Below are 12,708 nucleotides of genomic sequence, written 5' to 3' on the forward strand. Positions count from 1 at the left end.
ATACAGACTTGGTCATCAGATATGGGCCAATTCAATCATAAAAGATCAGTGATTAAAATTAAGAACAATGTATTTTTTACCAGAGCTGACGCTACTGGTTGGGTTTCTAAGGAGTACCCAGGATTGTCTTACCCAGGTACTGAGGTAGCGCGACCAACTGTCAACGGCCGAATATCCTGACAAAGCCTCCTCTTCGTTCGAACTGCGACTGGGCGTTCTTGATTATTCTAGTTTCTTCTGGAGTGGGCTGCAAAGAGACAGGGGATATCCTACGAGAACTTGCGGCAGTTTGAGGCTGTTTCTTTGGGGAAGGTGTTGCTTAGGCCGTCGGCAGGCAATAACGGCTTGCGGCACTAGAAATAAACACAAAGAAAATGAAATTAGACGACTCAATTCTAACATATGGTGTCCCAATTTTTAATTTTTACAAAAAATTAACTTGGGTTCGTAATAACCAGGAAGTTTCTATCTTTGCTAAGATAGAACATTATGAAAATAAGCGAGAATGTAACAAAAATGGAACACTCTGTAGAGCTTATTTCTCATACATTCTGATTTAACAAAAATATATTTAAAAAATCCAACACGACTTACGTTGCTAAGCTTCATTTCAGGCTCAAAACAGCTTTTGAGAGATTGACTGTACTGCTTGGTCTAAGTATAGGATCTACCGCTGGAATTCCGACCAATGTGAGCAGGTCGGCCAACATGGCGGATTTAAGTCTGACATCTAGCGGACTGTCACAATTTAAAGATGGAGAAAGATTGACTTCTAACAGCCAAGGTTTGAGGTTAGAATCAATTAGGATGTCAAATCCATACAGTTCTGTAAAAAAATTGTGAAATATTGTACTGTGTATTTTTTTCTGATGCCAGTTTTTAAAAACCTGTTATTCTCGCTATTTAAAAAAAACTAACTTACCGAAACAGTTGTTTTGGTGGGGCACAAACATTTTGCAGGCAGATATAATAGAATTAGCTGAAGCCAAAACAGCCTTGATAACTACATCTTCGATTTGTGACATCAGCAATGCTGTGTCCTTGCCCTCAGACTTTAAGTGACGTAACAATGCGCTTAAAGTCCATTTGTGTCCGACATTTTCGGCACTAGGATCGTCTGACCTACCATAGCAAATAGTTCAAATCAACTCTTAAATTAATTAATTTATTAAAAGGTAAAGTAAAAGCAAAACAATTTCCGATTTACAACATCAATGTACAAATAGAAAATCAAATATCTGATGTCAAAATGTCAGATATTCTTTTATTTTATAAAGAACTAGCGTGTACCCGCGACTTCATTGGCGTCGAATTAATCATTTGTAATGGTGATGATAAAGCAAAGCAAGAATTGCCATTAACATACAAACTGGATAAAATTTTCTCACATTTATGTCAGCATGAGAAAAAAACAATATGGCGATATTATTATATAACTTGGTAATATTTGAGGGGTAGTTTCATCTCGTTGGAATTTGACTTTCGAAATCCGTTTGCCAAAATAAGCTTTTTACGTCAAAACGGTTTTAAGCAGAATGGTTTAATCAATTACCCAACTTTTGGAACACCCTGTATGATACCCAAAATTTCAAAATATGTAAAAAAACAAAATAAATTATGGGCGTCCAAGCATTTTCCCGAAGACTAACCGTTTTTAAATAACAAATATTGTAATATTTGAGGGCGTTTTCACCCTCTTGGAATTTGAAATTCGAGAAACCCCTCCTTATCGAACATCACACCCCAGTCAATCCGTTTGCCAAAAATCAGCTTTAAACGTTAAGCAGTTTAAGCAGAATCGTGATTACTCAATGGTTATATTTTATGAAACAGCCTGTATAAATTTTTAAAAAATCTTAAAATATGTAAAACAACAAAATGAAACTATACGTGTTTAAGAGTTTTTCGAAAAACTCCACACACCGGTTTTTAGAAAAAATATTTTAATATTAAGGGATAGTTTCACCCCTTAGAATTCGAGTTTCAAAAATCCTTCTTATCGAACCTCTACACCCTAAGTCAGTCCGTTTCCAAAAATCAGCTTTTTACGTCAAGCGCTTTAAGCAGGATCGTGATTAATCAATGACCAGATTTTTCGAAACACCCTGTATACATTTTTGAAAAATCTTAAAATATGTAAAAAAACAAAATAAAATATACGTGTTTAAGCGTTTTTGGTTGTGAATGGCGCAATATGACCAACGTAGCGATAATAAAATTCGGTTTAAAGTTTAAACTAATTTTTGCAGCTTTAATCTAAATAAAATACCTGTTACAATCATTTGCTCTATAAAGTAAAATTAAGAGCTGCTGGGTATCTTAAATTATACAACAAATTTAAACATTTTTGCCAAAATTTCATTTAGTCAGGTTTATAGACTTTAGTGTCAATGATATGATTGATGACGTGCATCGGAAAATGTTTTGCGATTACTATACTAAGGGCTGGCAAAGGTTAGTCTTGGGTCGAGATTTCCGTATGTAAGAAGAGTACAATGCGTTTATAATGTACTGAACAAAGAGAGGACAGTAAACACGTTGCCAAACGTATGAAATAAACCGAGAAACTGTGCACATCGCTAAGAGACGTGGAAGCACGCAGATTTGTCGCAGTTGACCGGTCGACCCAATCAATACCTCTGTCCACAGCCTCTGTCAGTACTTAAAGTTCCAGGAAAAGTTGTACGTCATGCGTTCAGCTTAACGATTTAATTACGTCTCGTGATACTTAATTTGTTTATTTATTAACGAGTCGTTGTAATTTTCCCTATAGCTTGAATTTTTTTAAGTGCAAGCTAGAAACACTTGCATTTTTGGTAAAAATAAGTAGAATTGAGTGAGTGTAACCTAACCTAACCACTATCGAGGTCGCGCTATTAGAACTCTGAATTCAAAAATCGATATCTCGAAATCTATTAGAAATAATAGATTGTAGTTTTTTCAAGAACTTTGTTAATACTTCTGCTATATTTTCTTTGTAGACAGTATGTGAAAATCTTTATCAATAAAAAAATTACACGATTGCTGAAAATTGCTATGCTCTAAAAGTAAATGGATGGATTGTTTACAATTTTTGAATGGATAAAACAACCCTATCGAATTTTTCTTATGTAAACTAGTGTAAAATATCCGATCTTGAAAATAAAAAAAAAAGTTTCAGTATCTAAAGTGGTTCTTGAGTTATGGCCTGTTATGTGTCAAAAAGTTGAGTTTTTAAATTACCGCGATTACTGACGTTTTCTCGTTATAAAAAAATGACACCCTAACGATATCCCTATAATTCCATTTCAGATGCTCAGAAACATGTCTAATGATTTTATCTAGTTATCTCTTGAAAAGAAAGTCTTTTAAAAATAAGCGGTTTGCGATCGTGATTTTACTTTACTTGATAGGGAAAGGCGTACCGGCAACGCCGCAATAGCACACCGTCGCATTTCTCTCACTCCGACTTAATAAGATCCTTATGCGATTTACTTCCACACATGTAATGCCGACCCAAAAGTAACAGTTGCCAGCACGGTATACTTACTTAACGTAATCCTATGATACTTGTTAATACTGTAATTACAGGTGCATGCGGATTTACAGCTGCTTATGACTAGAATCGTATTTGACGGTTGCGAACCTCACCAACCCCTCTTCGTAAATATAGATCAGCAACGGATCAAAACTCGTCACCACAACGGCGTACAACTCCGTCGCACTTATGCTTGCAGCGACCAGGAACGGATTCGAAATATACTTGGCCACGACCCACTCTTCTAGCGACACCTGGTTGGGGTTTCCACTATGAATATGCCCCGCCCTCTGCTGGACGCTACCGGCTTGACTATCCACGGACCCCTGACCTTGTGGTGGACGGAACACAGCTCTTTGAACTCGGTGGGCATGACGAAGGTTTGGGGGATGAAATCGAAGTGTTTGGGGCCTTTGAGGTGTTGCATGCGTTCGATGTTCTTGTAGAGACGGTCTTTTCGGGTTAGTTCGTAGGATCGGGGGAAGTGGTTGACTCTTTGGTGAGGGGCCAAGGCTCTTAGGATGCCTGGATTAGTAAAGATATTTGTAATTGTAAAGACATCTAAATAAAGGGAGACAAAACAATTTACATTTTATCGCGATCACGAACCGTATTCCGCAAATATCGATGATGACAGAGTTACGCGGTATGTGATAGAACACGGTTCGAGTTCCAAATGTTATTATTGTTATTAATGTTTTTTGGGTACCTATAGAAACGTTAAACTAACTATTTGTCTAGGTATATAACTTTAATTAATATACATAGATTGTGCCAGGATTTTTTTTACCTTTAACCATGCTTACAGTAGCGATTTAGATACTTTTAGTTATAAGTAGATTATTACAAAAATACTATATATTTTTATTTGTTGGCGCTTTCGATTGTGAAATTAGAGTTACCCTACTGAGCCAAATGACAGAAAGATAGACGAAACTCAACCGTGTTGTCATATTTATGTACCCATCTCTTTTTAACTCTCATAAAAGTGCCAAACCATGTATGATTCTAATGCCCACGCACCGTTTGTATAGATTCTAAAAAATTGAGTTTTATACTAAAAAACTACTTTAAATAAATAAGTTAAAGTTAGATTAGATTAAATTTTTGAGGCAGTATAAATTTTAAGGCTTCATTTCTCCGAGGGGGTATCAAAGTTTTTAATACTAAATATTTAATGAAGTTTACTTATTGGTCAGTTATTGTGTTGCAATAATAAAAATTTTACTACCTTATACAGAGTGTCTAAATATTTATTTTAAATAATTATTAGCTTTAAACGGCAATAACTTGTTTAATTTAAATGAAACACCCTGTATATTTTATGAGAATCAGATGCACAATTTAATTGTCTATCAAATTGTAGTATCCCATTTTTTACCTATCTCTTCAAGTTTCCGTAGAAAATGCATTTTCTTGTAATTTAGAACTCATTTATCCAATATACCCATGGAATACTGACATTTTAGATTATTTTTTAAAGAGATGTACACTAAATTTTTTAAAGGTACAGATACTAATATTGTCATTATAGTTCATTTATTACATTCTAGAAGATTTATGCAACCCTTCAGGTTGGTCAGCTGATTAGGAAAGGTTGGACCCGAGGGAGATTTCATGGCGGCGAACCACATAGGCGCGCTAAGAATAAATTGCTTCAAAGAAACCTAGAAAAATTAAAAAAAAAACATTTAAAAAACGAATGAAAAAAAAATTAAATAAAATACTTGAGGTAATTATTGGGAAAACTGGAAATCGTCCGATTTTCACCAAAATTGGCTTTTTTCTTGGCGGTCTCTTACCGTTTTTTAGAAAAACGGAAAATCATTTCAACATCGAATTTTTCTTAATTTCTCATATTTTTAAGGTTTTCTAGCACATATTTTGTTAGGTATTCAATAAACAATGATGTTATTGCTATTTTCTGTTACTTTTTTAACCAAATCTATGCATAATAGAGGAAAATTTGCTAAATTAAATTTGTAAACAATCTGAAAATGTTAGGTTATGTGTTTCTGGCATTTAAAGCAACGTTGCCAATGCTACACCTAAATTTACCGTGTTTTTTTCGCTCATTCTGGGATTACGAAAGGCGGTCGCCAGAAGAACGGCTCCTTCCCATAATTGCTATTTTACCAACGAGATCTGACTATTTATAACCACGAAGTTGCACGAAAGAGTTTTGATTGCATTGGTTACAACTTCTATGCGGAGGGTGTTAATTTTTTTTTAAAAAGATTAACCCCCTCAGCTAAGAAGTTAAAACCAATGCAATCAAAACTCTTTCGTGCAACTTCGTGGTTACAAATAGTCTTTATATAACTTCTTTGCGGAGGGGGTTAATCTTTTGATATAATATAACAACAAAAGATTAACACCCTCCGCATGGAAGTTGTAACCATTGCAATCAAAACACTTTCGTGCAACTTCGTGGTTATAAATATAATAGAACAAAAAAAAGATTAACCCCCTCCGCATAGAAGTTGAAACCAATGCAATCAAAACTCTTTCGCGTAATTTTCTGGATATAGGTAGGTATATTTAATTATTGTCGATCTCATAATAGGTAATTTATTTAAAATCCCTAATCACCCGAAAAAATAGAAGATATGGAAACGTTGCAAATTTTCAAATTTCTAGATTAGGTCTAGAATATATTTGTCTCTCTCATTACATAGGAGAGAGAAAGAAGGATATATCAAATGTCAAACATCCATCTGGTCTCAATTTTCTTTGTTATTTTGTTAAGAAAAGTGTTTTTCAGTAAAATTTTGGACATTTTTCTAGCCCCAATCAAGTGTGGCTTTTAGATAAACTATAATAATAATGAAATTATTACTTTATAGGACCGAAATTAAAAAAAAAATCAACGTTGAAATAATTTTCCGTTTTTCTGAAAAACGGTAAGAGACCGCCAAGAAAAAAGTTCAGATTCGTAATCTACGACTTCAAAATAGGGTGTATACCAATTTTGGTGAAAATCGGACGATTTCCAGTTTTTTTTTGGCAGATATACAGGGTGTATCTTAAGTAAGTGCAGGTATTTTAACTGATTATTGAAACATGCCAAATAATGTTTTAAACAATTTCAAACGTTCCAAATAATATAAAAAGCTTTAAAAATAATACCTTGCATGGAATTATATATCAAGAAACTATGGTTACGCTCGTTGAATTTGACACTTGATGTCAGATGTATCAAATATTTTCGTACTTTTATGCCTAGGCGTTAAAATGACTTTTTAATATTGTCATCACGTCGCAAAAATTAATACTTTTTCGTCATACTATATTGTTATATTATTATAACATAAGCAAAATCAGAATGGAAAAGATGCATATAACGTCCGCCGGACGTTATCATAACGGCCGGCGGCCGTTAAGTTTCTAAGGTAATCGTAACGTCTGTCACCTGCAACAATGACTATTTATTGTCAGTTGGACTTTTCAAAAATTGGGAAAATAGACCATAGCGAGATGTCGCGAGAAATTCCGTTGGAAATACAGGAGGAAGCGGCTGCGGCTACTCAAAATTTACTTCCGACTATAACCAGAGAGAGATATCAGCAGGAATATGACAATTTTTGAAGTGGCGGCAGGATAGAAGTATAAACAGCGTAAATGAAGCGGTATTGCTGGCTTATGCTAAAAGAATGTCTGAAATGTATTCTCCTACATCACTGTGGACAAAGATATCCATGCTGAAGCTTGCGTTGAGAGTATATGAAAACATCGACATATCAAGGTAAAAGCCATTATATTCTTCTTCGATATTTAATCATACTCATCTAAATTATATTTGTTCATAGATTTGGTAAACTGTTCATGTTTCTGAGGCGCAAAAACGAAGGTTATTCACCAAAAAAAGCCAAAGTTCTGTCGGAGAATGACATAAATAATTTTTCTACTGATGCCGATGATTACACCTGGTTACTCGAAAAATTGTATTGGTGCTTGGTATTCTTGAGCTTGTAGGCGCAGCGAGCTTTGGTCACTCACAGTTGATGATTTGAAGATTCGGAGAAAAAATATTCTTGTCTCATTAAGAAATACTAAAAATAAGAAAGATAGGAAATTTCTTATTCCAAAAACGGGCCTTCCGTTTGATGCCTATGGTTTATACAAAAAATACATCAACCTGCGTCCTCGTAACTTTGACAATCCAAAATTTTTCATTGGTTACAAGAAAGGCAAGTGTGTTAAGCAAATCGTCGGCATACATACCATCTGGGAGCGTACCGCAGAAAATTGCAAAAATTTTTGAACTTGGAGAATCCAGAACGTTATACAGGGCATTCATTTCCGTAGATCATCAGCAACCATGCTCGCCGAAAATGGTGGTGATTTACTATCGCTAAAAAGGAGCTAGGAGGATGGGAGTCTTCAACAGTGGCAGAAACTTACATAGAAAATCAAGTTTCCAAAAGAATGAAAAATAACAAATCAACTTTTTCATGATAGCTCCAAAAATAATGTGTCTTTAGTGGATACAAATATTTGCCATTCTTCAGTAGCATCATCTTCTTCTATAAAATCTGTAAATCCCTGGGAAGGATTACAGATTTCTAAGAACAACAAGTGCACTTTTAATTTCCATGTTCATTATCATGAAAAAAATGAATTTTAGTATAAGACATTATGTATTTTTTTATCCTTACTTGTGTTATTGTTCAATAAAATTTGTTATTAAATAGTAGTGTTTATTGCTCTAAAAATCTGCAGTATGACGAAAATTAGAACGCAACATACGAAAGCCGATAACAAATAACGGCCTTGGCTGCTTATGATCCTCGGCTATCGCCTCGGATCACAAACTTCAGCCCGGCCGTTATTTGTTGTTTATCGGCCTTATTACGTTAATAACTATTGTGACGTTTGAATTATTTTGGCAAATATACAGGGTGTCCCTTAAATAAGTGCAAATATTTAACTGATATTGATTATTGAAACATGCCTATATGAGCGAATAACTTTGAAGGGAAACGCAAAAGTAAAGATGTGATTATTTTTGTGCCTACTTATTTACAACCTGTATACTAAAAAAATAGCTCACTTTTTTTGACATATATCATCTTTTTGGCATTAATAATAAGTATCATCTATTTTTAACAATCTTAAAAATAAATCAATGTTGGGCATTTAAAAAACACTCTGTATAGACAATAATGGAATATATGTCGTGACTCATCTTGATAAATGCCACAGTCCAATTCCGCTTCGTTTCATAATGAAGCGACAAGCGTTGCCGTGTTGCCTTTACTATATTAATTATAGTTATTAAGTTAATTAAAAATAAAAACACATAAAACATTTTTCGATATTAAAAACATTGCGCAACACTGTTTTAATTTTATATGAACTGACCTTGCTAGTTTTTATACCGTAGGCCTTATCCAAATGTTTGGAAATCTTCACAAAAAGTTCCTTAATATCAGGCGATACGGGTGAAATAAAATCTGAACCACCGTCAGATTCTTGATAGAAAAATCGGATTTTTTTTATATCGACGGATTCGTCCAATCGCAGCACAGGATTGTTATTGCTGATTACCTAAAAAAAAACAATTATTTCAACAAAAAAAAATTCAACGTCCTTAGACCATAAGTCACCTAGACACTGTCTTTAGAGAGTGTATCGCGAAGCCAACATAAAACATTATTTGGCGTCATTTAAGGGCATAACAGCTTATCTAACGCGTTTTGTCATTGAAAAAAAGACTAAAGAAGACTTGGCGAGATCGAGAAGAGGTTTCAATATGGCTGCTTTTATTTCCAGTTGATTATACAGGGCATGCCAAAAAATTCACAACAAAATTACGAATTTTATGTATTACTGTGTTATTAAGAAAAAGTATATATGGAATTTGTTAGTAGTATGGTCAATGACAAAAGAAAATTACTTTGACATGAGTCAAACGACTGTCAACGGCTGTCATTGTCAATTCTAAATATTAAGATTTTCACAACCAAAAAAAATACACGAAACAAAATAAATCCGGCTAGAATAATCCCTAACACAGTATATTATTGATAACACAAAAATATTTTTCCCCATTTGCTTTGAACTTTTTGATACATCCTGTATAAAGAAAACTCAACGAACCCAAAAATAAATAAATTTGTTCTATGTGCATTATTGCTTGTAGGATACACAAATAAGAAATAAGATTCTAGATAAATGAAATGTTGGCTTCAAAGTCCAGGTTATAAAGTGAGTGTCTAGTTAGTGTATAGTCTAAGGTCCTGAAATAAATATAAATAAATAAAAAAATACCTTTAAAAGGGGTAAAAGATCTTCTGCCCTTCTGCATATAGGCCCTAAACCTAAAAATAGATTCTGTTCATCTGTTGCCGGCTCAGGATATTGTCCATGATTGGGAACAGTCAGTGATGGATGGCTTATGATCAAAAACCCCTAAAAATTAGTAATTTGTTATATAAGACACTTTCGTTTTGCTAAATAAAACATTTTATTTGTTACTAAATTAATATAAGCTTATATCGTCTTTGGTTACCCTAAATTACTATAATAAATAACTATTAATTAGTTATCCATACCATTAAAATAAGCTGGCATCCTTATGGACTCCCCCTATGTCCGACCCGATACCAAACGCGCCGACGCTGCGCACGCCTGGGCACACCCTCGCCTCCGGAAGACCCGCCCACTATCCTACTGGTGTCATAAGGGTTCCTGGTTCTGCCGTGGACCTTGTTGGCGCTCTCCCACCACATACACAGCTCCTGAAACGTTGGTCAAACCTATCACTATGGCACCAACGTCTTTTAGCGAGCTATCACGGTGGCATCTTCCTCGGCGATTATGTTTTTGCGACATGCCAACCCTGCCGAGTGAATTAAGCCTGGAAATTCGAAAGTTTCAGTGAAATTGTGGAAATGTTGAAAATCATTTGCTATTTACCTTTGACAGAAATACAGTCTTTTGTGGTAAACGAACGCCCAAAATGGTTTTTTCTTTTTAGCCAATACCTCTTCAGGTATGGTTCCAGAATTGATCAGCACGTCCGCTGCCCTGGCTTCCTTTCTGGCTTCGTCAAAACGATTGGCAACCACGCAATTCAGCAAAGGATTCACTTCTTTTATCCTTTCTATATATGAGTCAAGCACTTGCTCACTGGTTAGCTAAAAATGCAAAAAATATTCTGTCAATCATTTTTTATAGTTATAATTCACCCTGTATATACTGCCGAGGGATATAACGAATTTTTTTTAAATTTGGCTTTGAAAAAAAAGAAATTAGTATATTGAGTCTAAAATGATCATATTTTATACACCACACTGTAGCTAATTACACTACAACGTTAACGTAAAAATATATGTTTTCGAATCACCCTGTATACAATAATTGAATTTAGACAAGGAGAGTGTGTATATAGTCATTGGAAATCACGACACTGGGTAACCTTGTATGTATAGATCGAGCAGTTTTATTATTAAATATTTTTTTATTATTTCTAAATGTTTGGTTTAATAGCATTATTCAGATTGGGACAACCTGTATAGCGGACTGTAATGAGAAAGGCAGTCCATTATGTGCCATTAGTGACTAATAATTAACAAAAAACTGTTCATTAATAAGATACAGGTTTATGATACTTTGTATCTGTTCTGCGCTTTTACTTTGTTTATTAATTTACTGTAGGTATTTATTGTTTTTTAATAAATTCATTATTATTAATTTATATGAAAAATATTGAGAAAACTACCAATTTTTTTTTAAAAAAAACACCCATTAAAAAAATTAATATACAAAAAATTACAAAGATGGAGTTTTGTTTTATAAAATTAATAATAAAAACAAACTCAAAAATATTTTATGAAAGTAGGTACATAAATTCTTAAAATTTCGTTTTTTTTCTGAAAACAATTTTCAAAGCATATTTTTACGGCATTTTACACATTTCCCCATTTTTTATGACCCATAAAATCATTTACTGTTCGGTATTAAATTTTTTAAATGGTTTATTTTATAGTGGTAATGTCTTATAATGCATATATGTAAATCTATGACACCATGAACTATTTTTAATTTTCCACTCATATTAATTCTTTTGTCACCCAAACGCAACTATACAAACAATTTAAAACAACAAACAAACCTGTTAAACATATTAATGACGTTAAAATAAACTAACTTATATAAAATAACCGAAAAAAAAACTAGTTGAACAAGTATAATGATGTAAAGTTCATTACGCTTTTGAAAGTAAATTATTTTACTTACAAATGCGGTTTTTGAGTACCTAATCGCTGTAATTCTCTAAAATTTAAATTGAGTATGCTAAAAGAATGTCAAAGCTTATCAAATTATATGTTTAAAAAAAGATAATCGTCACTGAGAATCAGGTGTCATCAAGCATATAATTTAAAACATCCTGTTTAGGAATATAAAATTAAATTTATTTGAATTGAAGTTAATAATACTAATATTAAAAATAAACATAAAATTTACAGTTCCATTGTTATGAATATTCAAAATAATTACATGTTATATAGTTACATTTTTAAAAAAATTATTATAAGTAGGTACTCACTTTTTTGTTTCGAATTTTCAAAGCCACCGTACTGGCCGATTCCAAAAGCAACAGATCCTTGATTGGGGGCATCGATTCCTTGTTATTTCCATAAATTAAACTGAAAAACCAGTGGCAAAAGACCTCCACAAGCCCGAAAAGAATTCTTGAGATGCCTCGGCAGTACTCCTTTAGGCCGTCGCGTCGTTTTTCCGATCCCATTTTGCCGATTTTCCGTAAAATAAACTTAAAATTTAGTCTACGTCTCTTTTTTACATCGGACCGGACGGTATTCATGCACGCAAAACCGCTAGAAATGCGCTAGAATAAACGAAAATAATTAATTTTTCTCGATGTTGTGGGTGATCGTACGTCCCCCACCATACGGAGAATTTTTTCTACATATGTCAACGTTCGAGGTTATGTTTGAATTTATTTGTGAACTTTTTCTTTTTAATCAATGATCTTTACTGTGAATGAAGTTATTTTAATGACCGAGAATCGAATTTGTACGACACACCTGTTATTTCATAAATAATATATTTATAATTCATTAATTTAGAGTATAAAAGGGAAGTTTAAAATCGATCAGCTGATCCAATGAAAACATCTACAACGTTGTCAAGTCTAATATACCTTTGAAAAAATAATTATATAA

General features: G+C 33.5%; 1 protein-coding gene and 1 pseudogene across 1 annotated transcript; both read right to left on the minus strand.

The window, feature by feature from the left end:
- Nucleotides 1-605: 605 nt before the first annotated feature.
- Nucleotides 606-3,550, minus strand: LOC115888049 (tubulin polyglutamylase TTLL5-like). The gene is made up of 3 exons (XM_030907617.1): nt 3,530-3,550; nt 923-1,122; nt 606-826 (listed from the first exon to the last, which is right to left on the minus strand). The coding sequence occupies exons 2-3, from the start codon at nt 1,023-1,025 to the stop codon at nt 606-608; spliced, it is 324 nt and encodes a 107-aa protein (XP_030763477.1). The 5' UTR covers nt 1,026-1,122; nt 3,530-3,550.
- Nucleotides 3,551-3,761: 211 nt separating this feature from the next.
- Nucleotides 3,762-12,619, minus strand: LOC115888050 (annotated as a pseudogene).
- Between the last annotated feature and the right edge of the window lie 89 nt (nt 12,620-12,708).

Source organism: Sitophilus oryzae, unplaced genomic scaffold, assembly GCF_002938485.1.
Source record: "Sitophilus oryzae breed Bouriz unplaced genomic scaffold, Soryzae_2.0 scaffold_682_pilon_pilon, whole genome shotgun sequence".
Lineage (NCBI taxonomy): Eukaryota > Metazoa > Arthropoda > Insecta > Coleoptera > Curculionidae > Sitophilus > Sitophilus oryzae.